Genomic DNA, 14,545 nt, shown 5'->3' with positions numbered 1-14,545 from the left:
CTTCCCCCACCCCTCAGAGATGGTACATTTCCTAGTATAGAGTTCTGCTTTGTGAAAGATTCTCCCATACCCATGCGTCTGTCTCTTTGTCTGTCTGTATGCTTGTGCATGTGTGAATGTATACTCCTGTTTGTGAAGGCCAGAGGACAATGTCATTCCTCAGAAGTCATTCACTTTTTCTTTTTTTGTGTGTAACAGGATCTCTCCCTTGCCTAGAACTCTCCAGTAGTCTCTCTGGACTTGCCAGAAGGCCCAGAGATACGCCTTTATTAGCCTCTCTAGCACTTCCAAGGTATCACCATCCTACACCACCATGCCTACCTTCCCTTAGAAGGGTAGTGCAGATCAAAATGTTGTCCTCATGATTGCAATACAGACACTTTACTAATGGAGCTCGAACTAGCCCCAGCAATTTAGGATTAGTGGATGAAATAACAGGGGAGAATGAGTTGTCTTGGAGGAACAATCAATGCTAACTTCTTCAGGTTGGGGCTGCATCTCAGGGGTACAGTGCTTGCCTAGCATGTGCAAGGCTCTGGATTCAAGATCCAACAGAAAAACAAGATAATACCTCAAATACCAACAAAATACCTCAAAGATATGAAAAAACAAGTCAATATTAGAAGAATCTTAAAATTTAAGAACACATCCCATGATAAGACAATATGGCAATGATATGTCAATAGAATTCTTTATTAGATAATTTGGATTTTATGGTTTTTCTTTTAAAACTTGACAGTTGAGAGATTCCTAAGGCAAATGTCAAGAATATTGTTATCAGAAAACCTAAACTGTTTTAACATGATGTACATTTCTTAGGAGATAAAAAAAATCATATTTCAAATTAAGACAAAATAATAAAGAAAAGATAATAATACTTCAAATACATAAAACTATATGAATTGGTTATATTCAAAATCAAAAGGCAAAATGATATAAAAAGATAGACAAAATTTTTATTTAATGACCACAAAGCAATCTGATGCAGTCCTGCAATGTACATAAAAGGTAGTACATACATGTAAACAAGCTAGTACATACATGTAAACAAGCTAGTACATACATGTAAACAAGCTTATAGTATATAATGTTTTTATATTCCACGGTAAAATTTGCAGATAAAAGCTATGTCCACACATTGTTTTCTGCCTTTATGATCCTCAGAGTTCATCAGTAAAAAGATCCACTGATAACGATTCAGAGATTTTTATGGGAGAGAAGCAACCTCACAGGGTAGTCTAGTCATTACTGATGATGAAAACAACACATCTATCTATCTGGATATTCCCTTCCATGTTCCGTTTCCTTTGTGCTCGTCCCTAAATCCTTTCAACATTACTTCCCCTGCCAAACACCATTAAGCCTCTGCATGTAGCCAAGCTCCAATCTCAGGTAGCTCTGCTGGGGAAAGGCAATGAGGAAAAGCACAGAGACATGCTCTAAAGGATGCTGGTGTCTTCCCTGTCTGGACCCTCCCTGTTCTAGCCTCATCCCTTGTTATTGGCCCTCTTGTCCGCCCATAGAGAACTGTTTCTCATATTTCCATGTTTGACACTACATATAAAGGCACTACCTTCAGCCTTCAATCTAGAAGTTTGCCTGCTCATAGATTTCATCTTCCTCTTAATGTTGAGGCAAATGGTTCATCTTCACTCAGATCTACTCCAGGAAGTCTTAACACCCTCCGTATGAATCCCAGAGCTGGGCTTCATGTTTTACTTAGGCATGAATGTGTGTATCCATGTATACTTTGTGTGCACACATTTATCACTTATCACAGTGACTGGTGAGACAGAGATAATTTAACTACATCTCACTACATCTAACGCAGTGCTAAGCTTCTAGATGAATGAACTAACAAATAACTGAGAGTAGAGGGAAGCTGACATCATGTTCCTAAAGCCTTTTGTTGTAGGTGGTGACCCACCCCTGAGTGAAGTTCTAACTATATTCTTCTACTAGTAACCAGTAGATCTAAACATTCAAATGAAGACAGAGGCAGAGTGGGATGTGGGGAGAGAAAGGACAGATTCTTTTGTATCTTAGAAAAATAAACAGTCTGAGTCTTTAAAAACAATCAGATTAGGCATTAGGGTAATAACAAAAAAGAAGGCATTAATGTCAGCTCTATCACCTTAAAAATTTTATATAAAATAGCTTAAAAATGATGGTGGCGATTAGCACACTGTCAGTATACCAAATGCCTGTTAAAATAAATTGGAATCAAAATTAAAGTACAGATCAGAAATACACTATTTTTTTGTATAATAACTTAAGAGAGCACCAGCCTCAAGCAGCTTCATGAAGATGATAAGGGGCCCATGAATCTTCAGACATAGCCAACACTAGCAACAGACTCTCAGATGCATTTTAAACATGGGAAGAACGTTTTCAAATGTAGACAGATGATGAGGTTACCAACAAAATTCAAATACATTCAAAGATGGCACTTAGTTCATATTCATTTTGTCATTAAATATCTTCTATGGTAATATAAAATAAATACACAACTACTGATATGACTGAATTCCTTAAAATGTTGACATCATCAGAACTATCTCATGCCAAAAAGGATTGGGAATCTCCAGCTTAAGGCATGGTACTAAACTCCTCAGACCCAGTCTAATGCACATGGATTAGAGTGCCTCAGAACGTGCATATATAAATCAGTCTCTTTTTTGCCTACCACACTGATAAATAATGAATAACAATTGTGTAGTTAAATGTTGCTTATATGTATAAGAGCAAATGCTTAAACAATACATTTGAAGTAACAAGACATATATGTATATATACTTGTGTATATATATATATATGTGTGTGTGTGTGTGTGTGTGTATCTGTATACTAAAATGCATTAAAATGCCAATTTATCAGATACCTCAGACACCCAAATGTGAAATGTTTGATCAGCAAGACTTTCTATACTCAGATGCCCCATGGGCAATCCTAGGGCTGCTCTGCCTCTGTTGTCTCATCTCATTTTGTAACAAGCCCAAGTTTCTCAGCCAGTGGCCTTTCTTTCTCAACAACTGACAAGGAACAGTATGAACTCATTAGGAATTTAAGGCAGGTTGATGGCCTGGTCCTCTGTGAATCTGGGAATCTTCTTAAACTCGCTTTGCTTCCTGAAAAAAAGTTGGGCCAAAATATGGTCTGAGGTGGCCTGGAGATAATCGTCCATGTCAAGAGTTTGGACCTGAATGAGATAAAGCAAAAATGGTGTCAGTGCAACCCTGCTCCAAGTTCTGCAGAGGCCTAAGGATGGCCAAGGCATTGGCAGTATGGCCTGGTACTTAGCCATCTAACTTCATACAGGTGACAGTGAGTGCCAGTCTCCCCTGGTCATGGGAAAATAACCTCTACAGTTCTGAGAAGGAAAATCTAATGGAAGAATGATCTAAGATACCTCAAGCCTTCCTTCGAAGGAATCAGTCCTACTAAGAAATGTATCTACCCTTCTGGGAGCAAGAACTAGTAAAGACTTCCCATCGCTCTGCACCTGCAGCCATATGACGAGGCAAGCCCTGCAGCCAGGTAAATGCCCCTGGTGTTCTACGGCCACACTGGCTTCTCCCAACAGGATGATAACCTCTGCTTCAATATGAGAATGCCTTTCCATTCCTGGGGATCAATATTAGGAAGCATCTTTACCAATAAATATTGGTTGCATCTTCTAATATCTGCTATACTATGATAGAAATGATTTCATAAACATACTGATCCTTTGGTACAAAGTTCAAAGACTTAAGAAACAATGAAATAGAAAATGTCTTGATTATCCTTCTTTTCATACACTTTTTTTCATCTAGATAACTCATCCACCTCTTCACTGAACATATATTTATGAAGGCCTCCTTTGTCTGAACATGTGGCTTAGCAGATTCCTGATGACTCGTACTCTTACCTGATCTCCGGTGCTGAGGGCAAGAACAAAGAGCAAATCCTCATCACATGTGTTCTTGATGTAATGCTGGGTTCCAATGGGGAAAAACACCACATCTCCAATGTGGATATTAAACTCTATGGTTCTCTGAGTGTCAATGATGCCCACCTGAGGGGAAGTGATGTTTTAGAACACAAAGTCACACACTCATTTGGATAAGTATTAAATGTGAAGAATGGACATACAATGTAGCTTGTAGCTATATGGAGGTTTCTTAACAAGGATGTGACAGAGCCCCCACAGAAGCCAAAAAATGCAACACTGACATAAATAGCCATAACAGTATCCATAAAAGGCATCAGCCATCATGTTCTAGTTAAGGTCACAATGAAGCCCCATATTTATCAGAGAGGATTTATATTCAGTGTGTGCCCACCTAGATGCCTTCATTTATGTCATCTTGCATCATACCATATGAAGAGTCTTCCTTTTGCGACTTAGAGACTAAACATATACACAAAAGGACTCTATCCCGCAAGAAACATTCAGATTACTGAAACGCAAATCACGGAGGACCACAATGCCTTTCTTCAATTTTCAAAGCCTTTCATCCACGTAAACATGCTAGACTTTTGGTCTAAGTGAACTTCATATCATTTTTGTTCTTTCCTCCAAGGTTGAGAGAAATACAAACCATCCAAGTGTTTTATTAAAACTATTTTACAAAATTACTGTGGCAGTTTCAAATACAATTTATTTTTGTTGATTCACTTTCCCCTCTTTCTTTTCTCCTATCATCCTGCCCATTCTCTTGTGCCCTTTCACCCCCTAGAGACTCCTTTCCAAACAAAACCTTGTCTGTCTCTGGATTTTATGACAATCTATAGTTACTAATGTAAGATCCCTATAGCAACATACTACACAGCTTGACCACATAATGATCGTCCAAAGCAAACTACTCTCTGAGGAGGGAAAGGGGTTGTGGATAGCTCAGCCAGACAACAAGCATACTGAGGAGCATCTGAGATGAGCTGGGCCACATAACCATCATGCTGATGGCCCCAGCCTTTCCATGTTCTGTCATTTACCTTACACTAAAAGAAAAGGTTATTTCTGCGCCTGCCTGGCAAAGCACTTTGCGTTAGGTGGTGTTGCAGAACTGAAAACCTAACTTGTTCTTCCAGCCTCTATCATAAGAAATAAGTCTTCACTTCAGAAATACCTTTGCCCATCTCAGAAATGCAGAATCTCTTGAATCTTTCTGTTTCATCAAATATAACAAGCATGTAATGAGATCTGTGTAGTACTCTCTATAGTGTCCACCAAATCATTAGGACAGATGCCTTTTGTTCCTGATGACTAGGTGGACATGTGAAATACCTCCTATTTGTTTCTTTCTGCATCAAAAAAAAATGCTTTAAAAAAGAAAGGTTTATTGGGGAATTACCTTTCCACATCCGCTCACCACATATCCCATTTCATTTGCATTGAGATGAAAATGGGGCTGTCTCAATCCATTGTTATAAATCCTGAGTGTACTCAATGCGAGGACATTTTGATGCTTTCCAAAGAAAAGGAAAAAAAGACAGTTATTTAACCAACATACTGCTCAGCAACTCAAGTACATAAATTCATAAAACACCCAATATTGCTGCATCTCTGCAAATATCTTCCATGTTCCTTATAGGTATTTTATCACTTACTGCTTACAACAGTCTTGCAAAGCTGCATCGTTCCCCCCACTTCACAGGTGATGAGTGAAAAATCTGCGTCAGTTGCCTAGAGCCACACAGCAAAGACGTGGCAGAGCTAGAACATGAACACGAGGACTCCGCTGCATCACCAGATTTTCTTAAACACATAAATTGAAACTCTCACAATGCTCCACTCTCTTCACTGATGAAACTGCTTTCATTGGGGAAGTTTCATGGCCCTTGGAAACCTCAATTAGAAGCTCACATGAATGGAATCAGCCCATGCTGGCTTAGTTCAGGGTTCCCTTCTTCCAGTAGGAAGAAATGTGAATTCGATCTAAATCTGATAGTTTAGCTGCCTGGACATTCATCAGAAGGTTTTCCCTGTGTAAAGATTGTAAGAGCCACAGGAACAGGACATTTGCTCTTCTAGAAATGTCAAGAAAGTTATACCCATGAAGCCTCACCAACATAGCTGCCTGAACAAGACCTGAACAAGGACAAAACACACAAGAGAGGGGAGGTCTCGGGAGCCTCAACCCTTAGCAAAGAATCACAGGAAACTAGGGATGCTGAGAGATGGAGAAACAGTCTTCCCCAGGGAAAGCTCCCAAACTGACTAACTAGTAGTAAGTTATTAAGTAGCTAACAGAAAGTGATATATGCACTGAACGAGTTTTATTTATATATTTAAGATTACATATGTATATCTGTATGTGTATTTATATGTACATATATATATATATATATATATTTGCTTGTATAACAATAATTTAAAAATAGAGGCCATGAACTTGAGAGAAAACAAGGTGGGTATGCATAGGAAGGGTTAGTGGAAGGAAAGGGAAAGAAGAAAACAATATAATTATTCTTTGATTTCAAGAAAAAAGAAAAAGGAAATAAATTAACATATATGAAAAATCTTTAAATGTTGTTTTATGGTAACAAAGAAAAATTTTTTCCTCAATTACCTGATGTAGAAATTCATTGAAAATTTTCTCGTTGCTGCTTAGTGCATTTGCTTCCTTCCAGTACTGAGCTAGCTGGATGGCTCCCCCTGGAAACTTATATTCTTTTGATCCTGAATCAGATGAAATTTGAAACAGAATAACAAATACTTCAAATTGTGCTTCAATAGACACCCAGTAAGACACAAAGCTCTTCTACTCACAGGTAACTTACATAATGTGAATTGCTGACCCCAGGACATACGGGCTCCTACTGGGCACAGTTATATTCTGTCCTACCTCCCAAACTGTCCTGAAATTTCTAATTCAGAGAATCTTAGTAAGTACTCTTCATTCAACTTAGGGGACCTGGCTAGAAAACTTGGAAGTTATCCCTAAGGAAACTCTGTGTGTCACCCTGGAAGTAGTCAACTATCAAGTCCTTTCTATCCTATCTCTTTAAATTGTTCACTCTGTTTCACAATAGCCACAGTGCAGTTCTATACTGGCCCTTATGTGAAGGACTATGACAACAGCCACACTGTAGGTCTATACCAATCCTTATCTGAAGGACCATACATTGGCCACAGTGTAGGACTATAGCATCCCTTATTTGAAGGACCACGAAAGTCCCTCTACTCATCTCTTTTCTCCCCAACTGGACCATTCTAATCATTCTCTACAATCCAGCCAGATATATCTTCACTTCACAGAACAAGATTCATGGTTTCACACTTATTTAAAATCCGCAGTCTATCTATTTTTCAGTTAAGAAGCCATACAAACTCCTTAGTATAACTTTTAAACCTTACATGGTTGGGAATGTCTTCTGCCACCAGTCTCTGATCTGGCAGCATTTCCCAGATCGCAAACATACTCATCCCACTTTGAGATCCTTTGTAACACTCACTTTGAACTGCAGGACTTTCTCTACACTACTTACTCTGCTGAAAACCATGGCGCATATATATATATATATATATATATATATATATATATATATATATATATATTTCTCTTAGCAATAGCCCACCACCAAAATACATTACAAGCCAAAAATATATAACTATATATACAAATCTTAATGAAAAAACCTTCATGAAACATACCATACCTTTAAGGTCAAAAAAATATCTCCACACAATGCTGTCCGGAGACTGTACATAACTAGCATTCATAACCAGCTCTGCCAAGTTGGGAGGAAGATTGACCCCCTGATCCTCTGTTTGCTTCTGGAATTTTCTAATGAAATTAATTCCACCTTCAGGCTGAAACACAATCATAAATCACATGGATGGTTATGAAACACAACAAATTTTGATAACAAAAAAAGTAAGTGGCAGAGGGTGCAGTCGCATGAGCAAGGATGGTTTTCATTGGCTCGGGCAGAACAACTTCTGATATTTGTGAAAGTTTCCAATGCATTTTGGTTTAAAATGTTTGGATTGGAGTGGCCAATGCAAACTGCTACAACAGCATACATTGTTTCCAGTGCTTACCAGTATACTCCCTAGGCAGCCATTCATGTCTTCCACCTCTCTCGAGAACACTAGAAGCCTGAACTCCATTGAAAGGCAATCTCACAAGTTTACTATGCAGATTCCTATGCTTGTTACTGAGCCTTCTCCAGCTGCTACCCACAGCCCATCACTAGTTCTCCCCCATTAGCCCTGAGCATCGATGCCTGACCTTCTGTAACCAACAACATTGGTTATTCCCCTGTGGTAATGTATATAAATGCCTGGAGAGGTCATTAGTGATTGTAGGACTAGTTTGCAGGAGCAAAAGGCTATGCTCTGCTATTGTACCATAGAGTGACAGCGGGGGAAATAATATATTGTGTGCTTTGGGGGATTAGAAGGAATGAGTTCCCACTGTAACGGCTGCATGTTTAAGGAGAGGGACATGTTTAGCCTGATTAATATCACGTCGTGTATACATTCACTGAAACACCTTGGTACCTCATTAACAGTTAAAACTCTGAAAGATTTATTTCGAAGTGCCAATTATTTGGGAAACGACAGATTCTCTGCTGGAAGTTAAGAAAACACAATGCCAGCTGGGTGGTGACAGCATGTGTCTCTAATCTCAGCACTAGGGGGGCAGAGACAGGTGAATCTCTGAGTCCAATGACAACCTGGTCTACAGAGTAAGTTCCAGGACAGCCCAGGATACACAGAGAAACCCTGTCTCAAAAAAACAAAAGAAGAAAAGAACACATAATTCTACCATATGTACCAAACTTCTCCCCACAGAAAAGACAAGTCATCTTTTGAATCTTCAGGACAGTAAGTGGGAGAATTTTTCCATTAATTATATCATAGTCTTTTTATCAGTACACTCTGATTTCATGTGTAAGAAATTCATACAGGAAAACCAAAAGAAATGCAATATCAACTTTGGTCCTTAGTAGAAACACAAAACATACTTTTGAGTGTGTTATTCAATCGCTGTTGTCACTGTTAGCGAACTTGTGGATCTATGAAGATTGCTAGGTTGTAGAAACACTGATAGTCATACGCTATGCCTGTGTAGTACATATCTTCATCATTTTACAAACATCACATACCTTAAGTGACCTGGAAGCAATGTCTTCAGGTGTAGAGAAAAACACATCATCAACATCTAACGTCTGCAGTTCATCATGTGTGGAAAAGAAGAGCAAGAAGAAGCAGTCTTCCTGACCCACGTTCTTTATCCAGTGTAGTGTGTTTTTAGGAAAGAAGATCACTTGGCCAGCTGTGACATTGTATGTGGTAGCGACCTCACCACCATCATCAACCACCCCGATCCATGCTGTCCCCTAAAACAGAAAAACCTTAGTTTCATTTAGACTAATGTTTCTCAATCTTCTCTTATCACCCGTTTTATAAGCATAGTTTTCAAACACTTTTTCTCCTATTACCTTATAAAAATTTAATACAATAGTTATTTCATGTCGTGGGTGTGTGTGTGTGTGTAGCATCTTTTGCCCCCACCAAGAATCCATTTTTACTCTTTGAGGGAAACGCGGCTCCCACTGAGATTCCATATTTTAGAACATGTTTAAAAGACAGAAGCAAAGCATGAAGGATCTGCTCTGGTCACAGGTGATTGCACAAGCACATATGTTTGTATATGCACTTTGTACGCACAGATACATGAGTACTGAAAATAAGGAAAATTCTGTATATAATTGTAATAATAGATATAATAGCATACACTTAATATTTTCATTATATCAGGTACCTATCAAAGCACTTCACTTGATTGAATTCAATTATTTCTATTATTCTTATTTTGTAGGTGAGAAAACTGAACTCGTTTAAGCAAATATATTTTCTTGAAGTTACTTTAGTTAGTCAGTGGCAAATATTGGATATGGACCTGAGAAAGCAAACTCCAAAGTCACATTTTTTTGTCCATACTATGTCCCACTTGAAGTCTACTCCAAAATTAAAGTAAGCTAATGAGTGAAGGTATTACTAAGTAATGTAACTGAATCTAATCAAACCCTGGATGTGGGAGTACCATTTAGTTTCGTTTATTTTGTGACAGCTAACATACTACCCTGGGGACAAATCATGTTTGCTTTCATTTTCTACACTCTTCTTCAATGTTTGTTTATATTATTGCCATTGTTTGTTTATATTTTATCAGACACTGATGGTCACATAGTGAAACAAAGGATAGATAAAAACAGAAGTGTTTGTTCTATCAAAAGAAGTCTTTGTTCAATCTGGACAGGCAATATGAATCTTGAATACAAATGGGAGTTAAAGAAAGATAAACCTAGTCTAAAGAAGTGGTCTTCAACCTTACTAATGTTGTGACCCTTTAACATAGTTCATGTTGTGGTGGCCCCCAACCATAAAATTATTTTCATTGCTACTTCATAACTGTAATTTTGCTAGTGTTATGATTGCATGCTGATATACAGAATATCTGCTATGCAACCCCTACTGGGGTCGGGACCCACAGGTTGAGAATCACTGCTCTAAAGAGTTCTGCCCTCATCCAGGTGCAGGCTACAGCATAGATATCCATTTATTCTATCAGGACATGAGCCACTGTAGAGGAAGAGCAACAGCAGCAGACGAGTCAACAGGATGGTCACTGTTGGGCCAGGCTCACCAGCCTCCTCATCTACCAGGCTACCCTGAAAGATGGTGCTAAGGCCTTCAGCAAGTTGCTCCGAGGCAGGCAGACACAATCTCCGCAGACTTGTGGGGCTGTAATTACCTTCTCATTCTCTTTGCCCTAGTGATAGGAGTCAGGAATCTCACAGCTGCCCAGGATCTAGAGAATACCCAAGTCTATGTAGTACACACTCAGAAATCAAATTCTAAATTACCCCTTGGCTTCTGAAATAGCTTCCTCAGGCCAGGTGGGTCTCAGGGCCTATTCACTGCTGATGCCACAGACCTACTTCTTTAGTGGAGTCTGTTTGAGGAACCCTTCCAGGAAGTCTACCCAGATGACTTTTCTTTTTCCTGCTGCTATAGTCTAGCCAACAGCAGAAAAAAAAATGATCATTTGGAAGTACTTCCCTTATTGTTTGATATGTTTGGAAAAACAGAACTCAAAAACCCTAGACTTAGTTCAACCCTGTAAACACTAGAAAGTGTTTCTTTCTAGAAAAGTTTCTATCTCACCATGCTTTCCATGAAAAATATAAATAGCTTCATAGATGAACGTCTAATCTTCTGTCCTGGTTAGTTCTGGGTCAATTTAACACAAGCTGGAATTCTCTGAAAGGAGGGAAGCTCAACTGAGAAAATGCTAGCATTGTCCTAGCTAGTGATTGGTGGGAGAGGGCATTTGGTATTAAACTTAAGAGCAGAAGAGGGTGAACTTCTTCTACCTGCACGAGATAGCCATGCTCGTTGGCATTGAAGTGCCAATGAGGAGCCCGGAGGCCCTGGCTCTTTATTCTTAGTGTCCCCAGTGTCATCTGTGATCTCAGGCTGTTCAAGCTGGTGCCAAATGCCTCTTCTTCAACACTGAGATAGTCTTTAATGTTGTTCCTGTACCTTGCCCACTGGATGGCACCACCAGGGAACTCAAATACCTAAAAAATCATAAGCAAACAAACATCAGCTTTGGGCCTATAGTACACGTCTCTGTCCACAAAGAATGTGAGCCCACTTTTATTGACAGAGTAAGTAGGGATCAAAATGAAAACATGAGGTCGGGTGAGTTTTAGGGTTCCCAAAAGGAACAGCACTGCTATAAAAGTCTAGGAGTTATTAACAGTTGTTTATACCATCAGCCGAATCCTGCCACGCACACACACACAACACACATATACATACACACACCACACAGAAACCACACACACACCACAGACACCACACACACTTCACATATCACACACACACACACACACCACAGACACATGCCACATGCATATTACACACACAACATACTCATCACACACACACCACAGAAACCACACACACACCTCACACATCATACACACACTACACACACATCACACACACACCACAAATACATACCACACACATATCACACACACAACACACATATACATGCACACAACCACACAGACACCACACATTATACACACACCACACACAGAACAAAGATACACAGGCCACACACACACCACACACACACATCATACACACACCACCGACACATGCCACAGACGCAGCACACATACACACACCACACAGTTATACATCACACATACACCACACACACACATGCACAACACACAGACACACACTACGCAGACACATACCACAAAGACACCACACATACATCATACACACACACCACACACACACTAACACACACAACAGACATACACCATACACAGACCACACACGCATCATACACACACACCACACACATACACAACACACAAATTCACACACCACACAGATACACATGTCACACACACACACATCACACACACATACATAGAGCCTTCCTTTCCATCTACAACTTGGCACTTCTCTTTTCTAATTAGAACAAGGAATGATCTACTGAAATTTTCTGCCTGCTGCTAACATCAACCCGACTTTCCACTCCTCTCGTCCCCACCTCCCTTCAACCCACTGACCCTTCCCTTGGAGGACAGTTTAATACCACGAAGTGCAGGCATGGTTTTAAAATCATCATTTGGAGAAGAGTTTTCTGATCTGCGTTATTCTTACCTTGGATTTGGGTAAATGATTAAGAAATTGAAATTTTGGATCGATAGCCTTCTGTACTTGGGGAACCACTGTGTGTGAAGGTGAGGCGTCCTGTTCAAAGCGAGGTTTGGCGTGGACGTAAACCAGGGAGAGAGTAAGCACTCCTGTTGCTGTGGTGATGAAACAGGCCAGAAGGCATAGCAGGAAAACACTCAGCAGTGACCACTGCTGCCTCTTCTCCTAGGAGAAAGTTTGAAGCCATCATCCTCCACATGTGACAAAACAGAGGCATTGTCTCCTTCTTGGACTTGGATTTTTAATTTCTGCTAACCTCAACAGTGTACTCTGAAGTTTATGTCTCACCCATTGATGCTGAGTCAGGAAATGATCAGACACGAAACATTTAGTCCTGCTTGACCTTTTTTTAACCACATCCACATTAAGAAATATATTCCTAAACTTATCTAGTGTAAGACACTTAAGTCTTAGAAAACACACACACACACACATCACCATCATCATTCAAACAAAGTTTTCTTAAATAATATTTGCTGTTCTACTAGTTTTAAAATACTATTCCTACTTGCCATGACTAGTAGATGTGGATGCAGCCTGCAGTTTGCTTGGTCCTTTTAAATAGAAAGCAGAACAGGTGTCTAAACTGACTCTTAGATTAGCAGAGAAAAGGGGCAATATAAAAACCAATGAATAATCAACCCAACAAAAAAAAAATCTTCCCTTTGATTTGTTTTAAGCTCCTTGATCAGCATGTATGAAAATATTGCCTGTGGGAAGCCCCAGTTAAGAGGCAAATTTATTTTAACCTAGTGATAAAACCCAACAAGTCAAGAGCATTTGTTGATATTATGAGCAATAATTCAAAGAGAATTGGCCATTAAAGAAGCAGCAGTTAGGGGTTTATAAGGAAAGACAGAGCAGCAATGAGGAAGGGGTCTATTGGGAGCACTGGTCTAAAGAAGGATTCTCTCTGAGCTTCTCACAAGTCAGGGCACATAACCCCGGCATGCAAACCCCCACCTTACCGCTTTGGTAGGAGTACTGATCTTTCCTGTGGATGAAGCCTTCTGTGTTCCATCTTCTTGCATTTCAAATGCTAAGTTGTCCATTTAAAGGAGCAAGCAATTCACTGAAAAGGAAAGGAAGAAAATGGATATCCCAAAGAAGGAGGAATGAGAAGTCTTAAGGAAGGAAATACTTATATAGAGCTGATAGCTAAGAGAAATAAGGAAGCAGTCTCCCAAATTATAGTATTGCTTTAAAGAAAAAAATGCTCTTGGAAGAGATGCAAAACTACTTGCAGTGTTCCCAGTTCCTTGACAACTGATGACACATGCTGATAACGACAATCACAGACGGGCTTTACTTCCTCCTAGCGCCTGCGTCAGATGCTGGGTATTTAATAGTGTCTGAGTTCATTTTTACAGTAATAGTGTCAGTGTCTCTAGGTCTCATTTTTTAAAATGGGAAATCAAGCCACAGAGAGATGCAGAAACTACCAAAAGTAAGAGCCAGTTTCAGTGCTAGGGCTAAGCACCTAGGATTCTCCCATGATATCACTTCTCCTGGGATTTGATGATAGACATGTAATACAGTAAAGTATTTTCTTATGCAAATCAGCTGTGTGTCTAAATCATGTGAAATGTTCTTCTAATGTTTATGAAATAATCTTGTAACAAGTTTTTTGTAGTTTTATTAGCAAATATTAATTATATAAATAATGGATTTCACTGTGATATTTGCATATATACAATATACTTAAGTTAAATTTTCTAAAATTCACTTTGAATCACTTTTATTGGTTATGAGTAATACATGACTAACTCCAAAATCAGAAACTGTAATCCAAGAAAGCAT

The 14,545-nt window shown here is 39.2% G+C and overlaps 1 protein-coding gene across 1 annotated transcript; it reads right to left on the bottom strand.

Moving 5' to 3' along the window:
* Nucleotides 1-696: 696 nt before the first annotated feature.
* LOC121438828 lies at nt 697-13,840 on the bottom strand. The gene is made up of 9 exons (XM_041639295.1): nt 13,714-13,840; nt 12,692-12,910; nt 11,371-11,577; nt 9,097-9,330; nt 7,642-7,795; nt 6,552-6,661; nt 5,334-5,447; nt 3,908-4,054; nt 697-3,199 (listed from the first exon to the last, which is right to left on the bottom strand). The coding sequence occupies exons 1-9, from the start codon at nt 13,795-13,797 to the stop codon at nt 3,065-3,067; spliced, it is 1,404 nt and encodes a 467-aa protein (XP_041495229.1). The 5' UTR covers nt 13,798-13,840; the 3' UTR covers nt 697-3,064.
* Between the last annotated feature and the right edge of the window lie 705 nt (nt 13,841-14,545).

Source organism: Microtus oregoni, unplaced genomic scaffold (genome assembly GCF_018167655.1).
Source record: "Microtus oregoni isolate MIOR12 unplaced genomic scaffold, Mior012 000057F_ref0000458, whole genome shotgun sequence".
Lineage (NCBI taxonomy): Eukaryota > Metazoa > Chordata > Mammalia > Rodentia > Cricetidae > Microtus > Microtus oregoni.
Note: the sequence above shows the minus strand (reverse complement) of the source record. Positions and strands in the feature narration are given on the sequence as shown.

Coding starts and splice junctions, on each gene's coding strand:
- LOC121438828 (XM_041639295.1), bottom strand. CDS start 13,797: ATGGACAACTTAGCATTTGAAATGCAAGAAGATGGAACACAGAAGGCT. Junction 7,796..9,096: donor TTGCTTCCAGGTCACTTAAG/GTATGTGATGTT, acceptor ATTGTGTTTCAG/CCTGAAGGTGGAATTAATTT. Junction 4,055..5,333: donor TGGTGAGCGGATGTGGAAAG/GTAATTCCCCAA, acceptor ACTTCCCCTCAG/GTGGGCATCATTGACACTCA.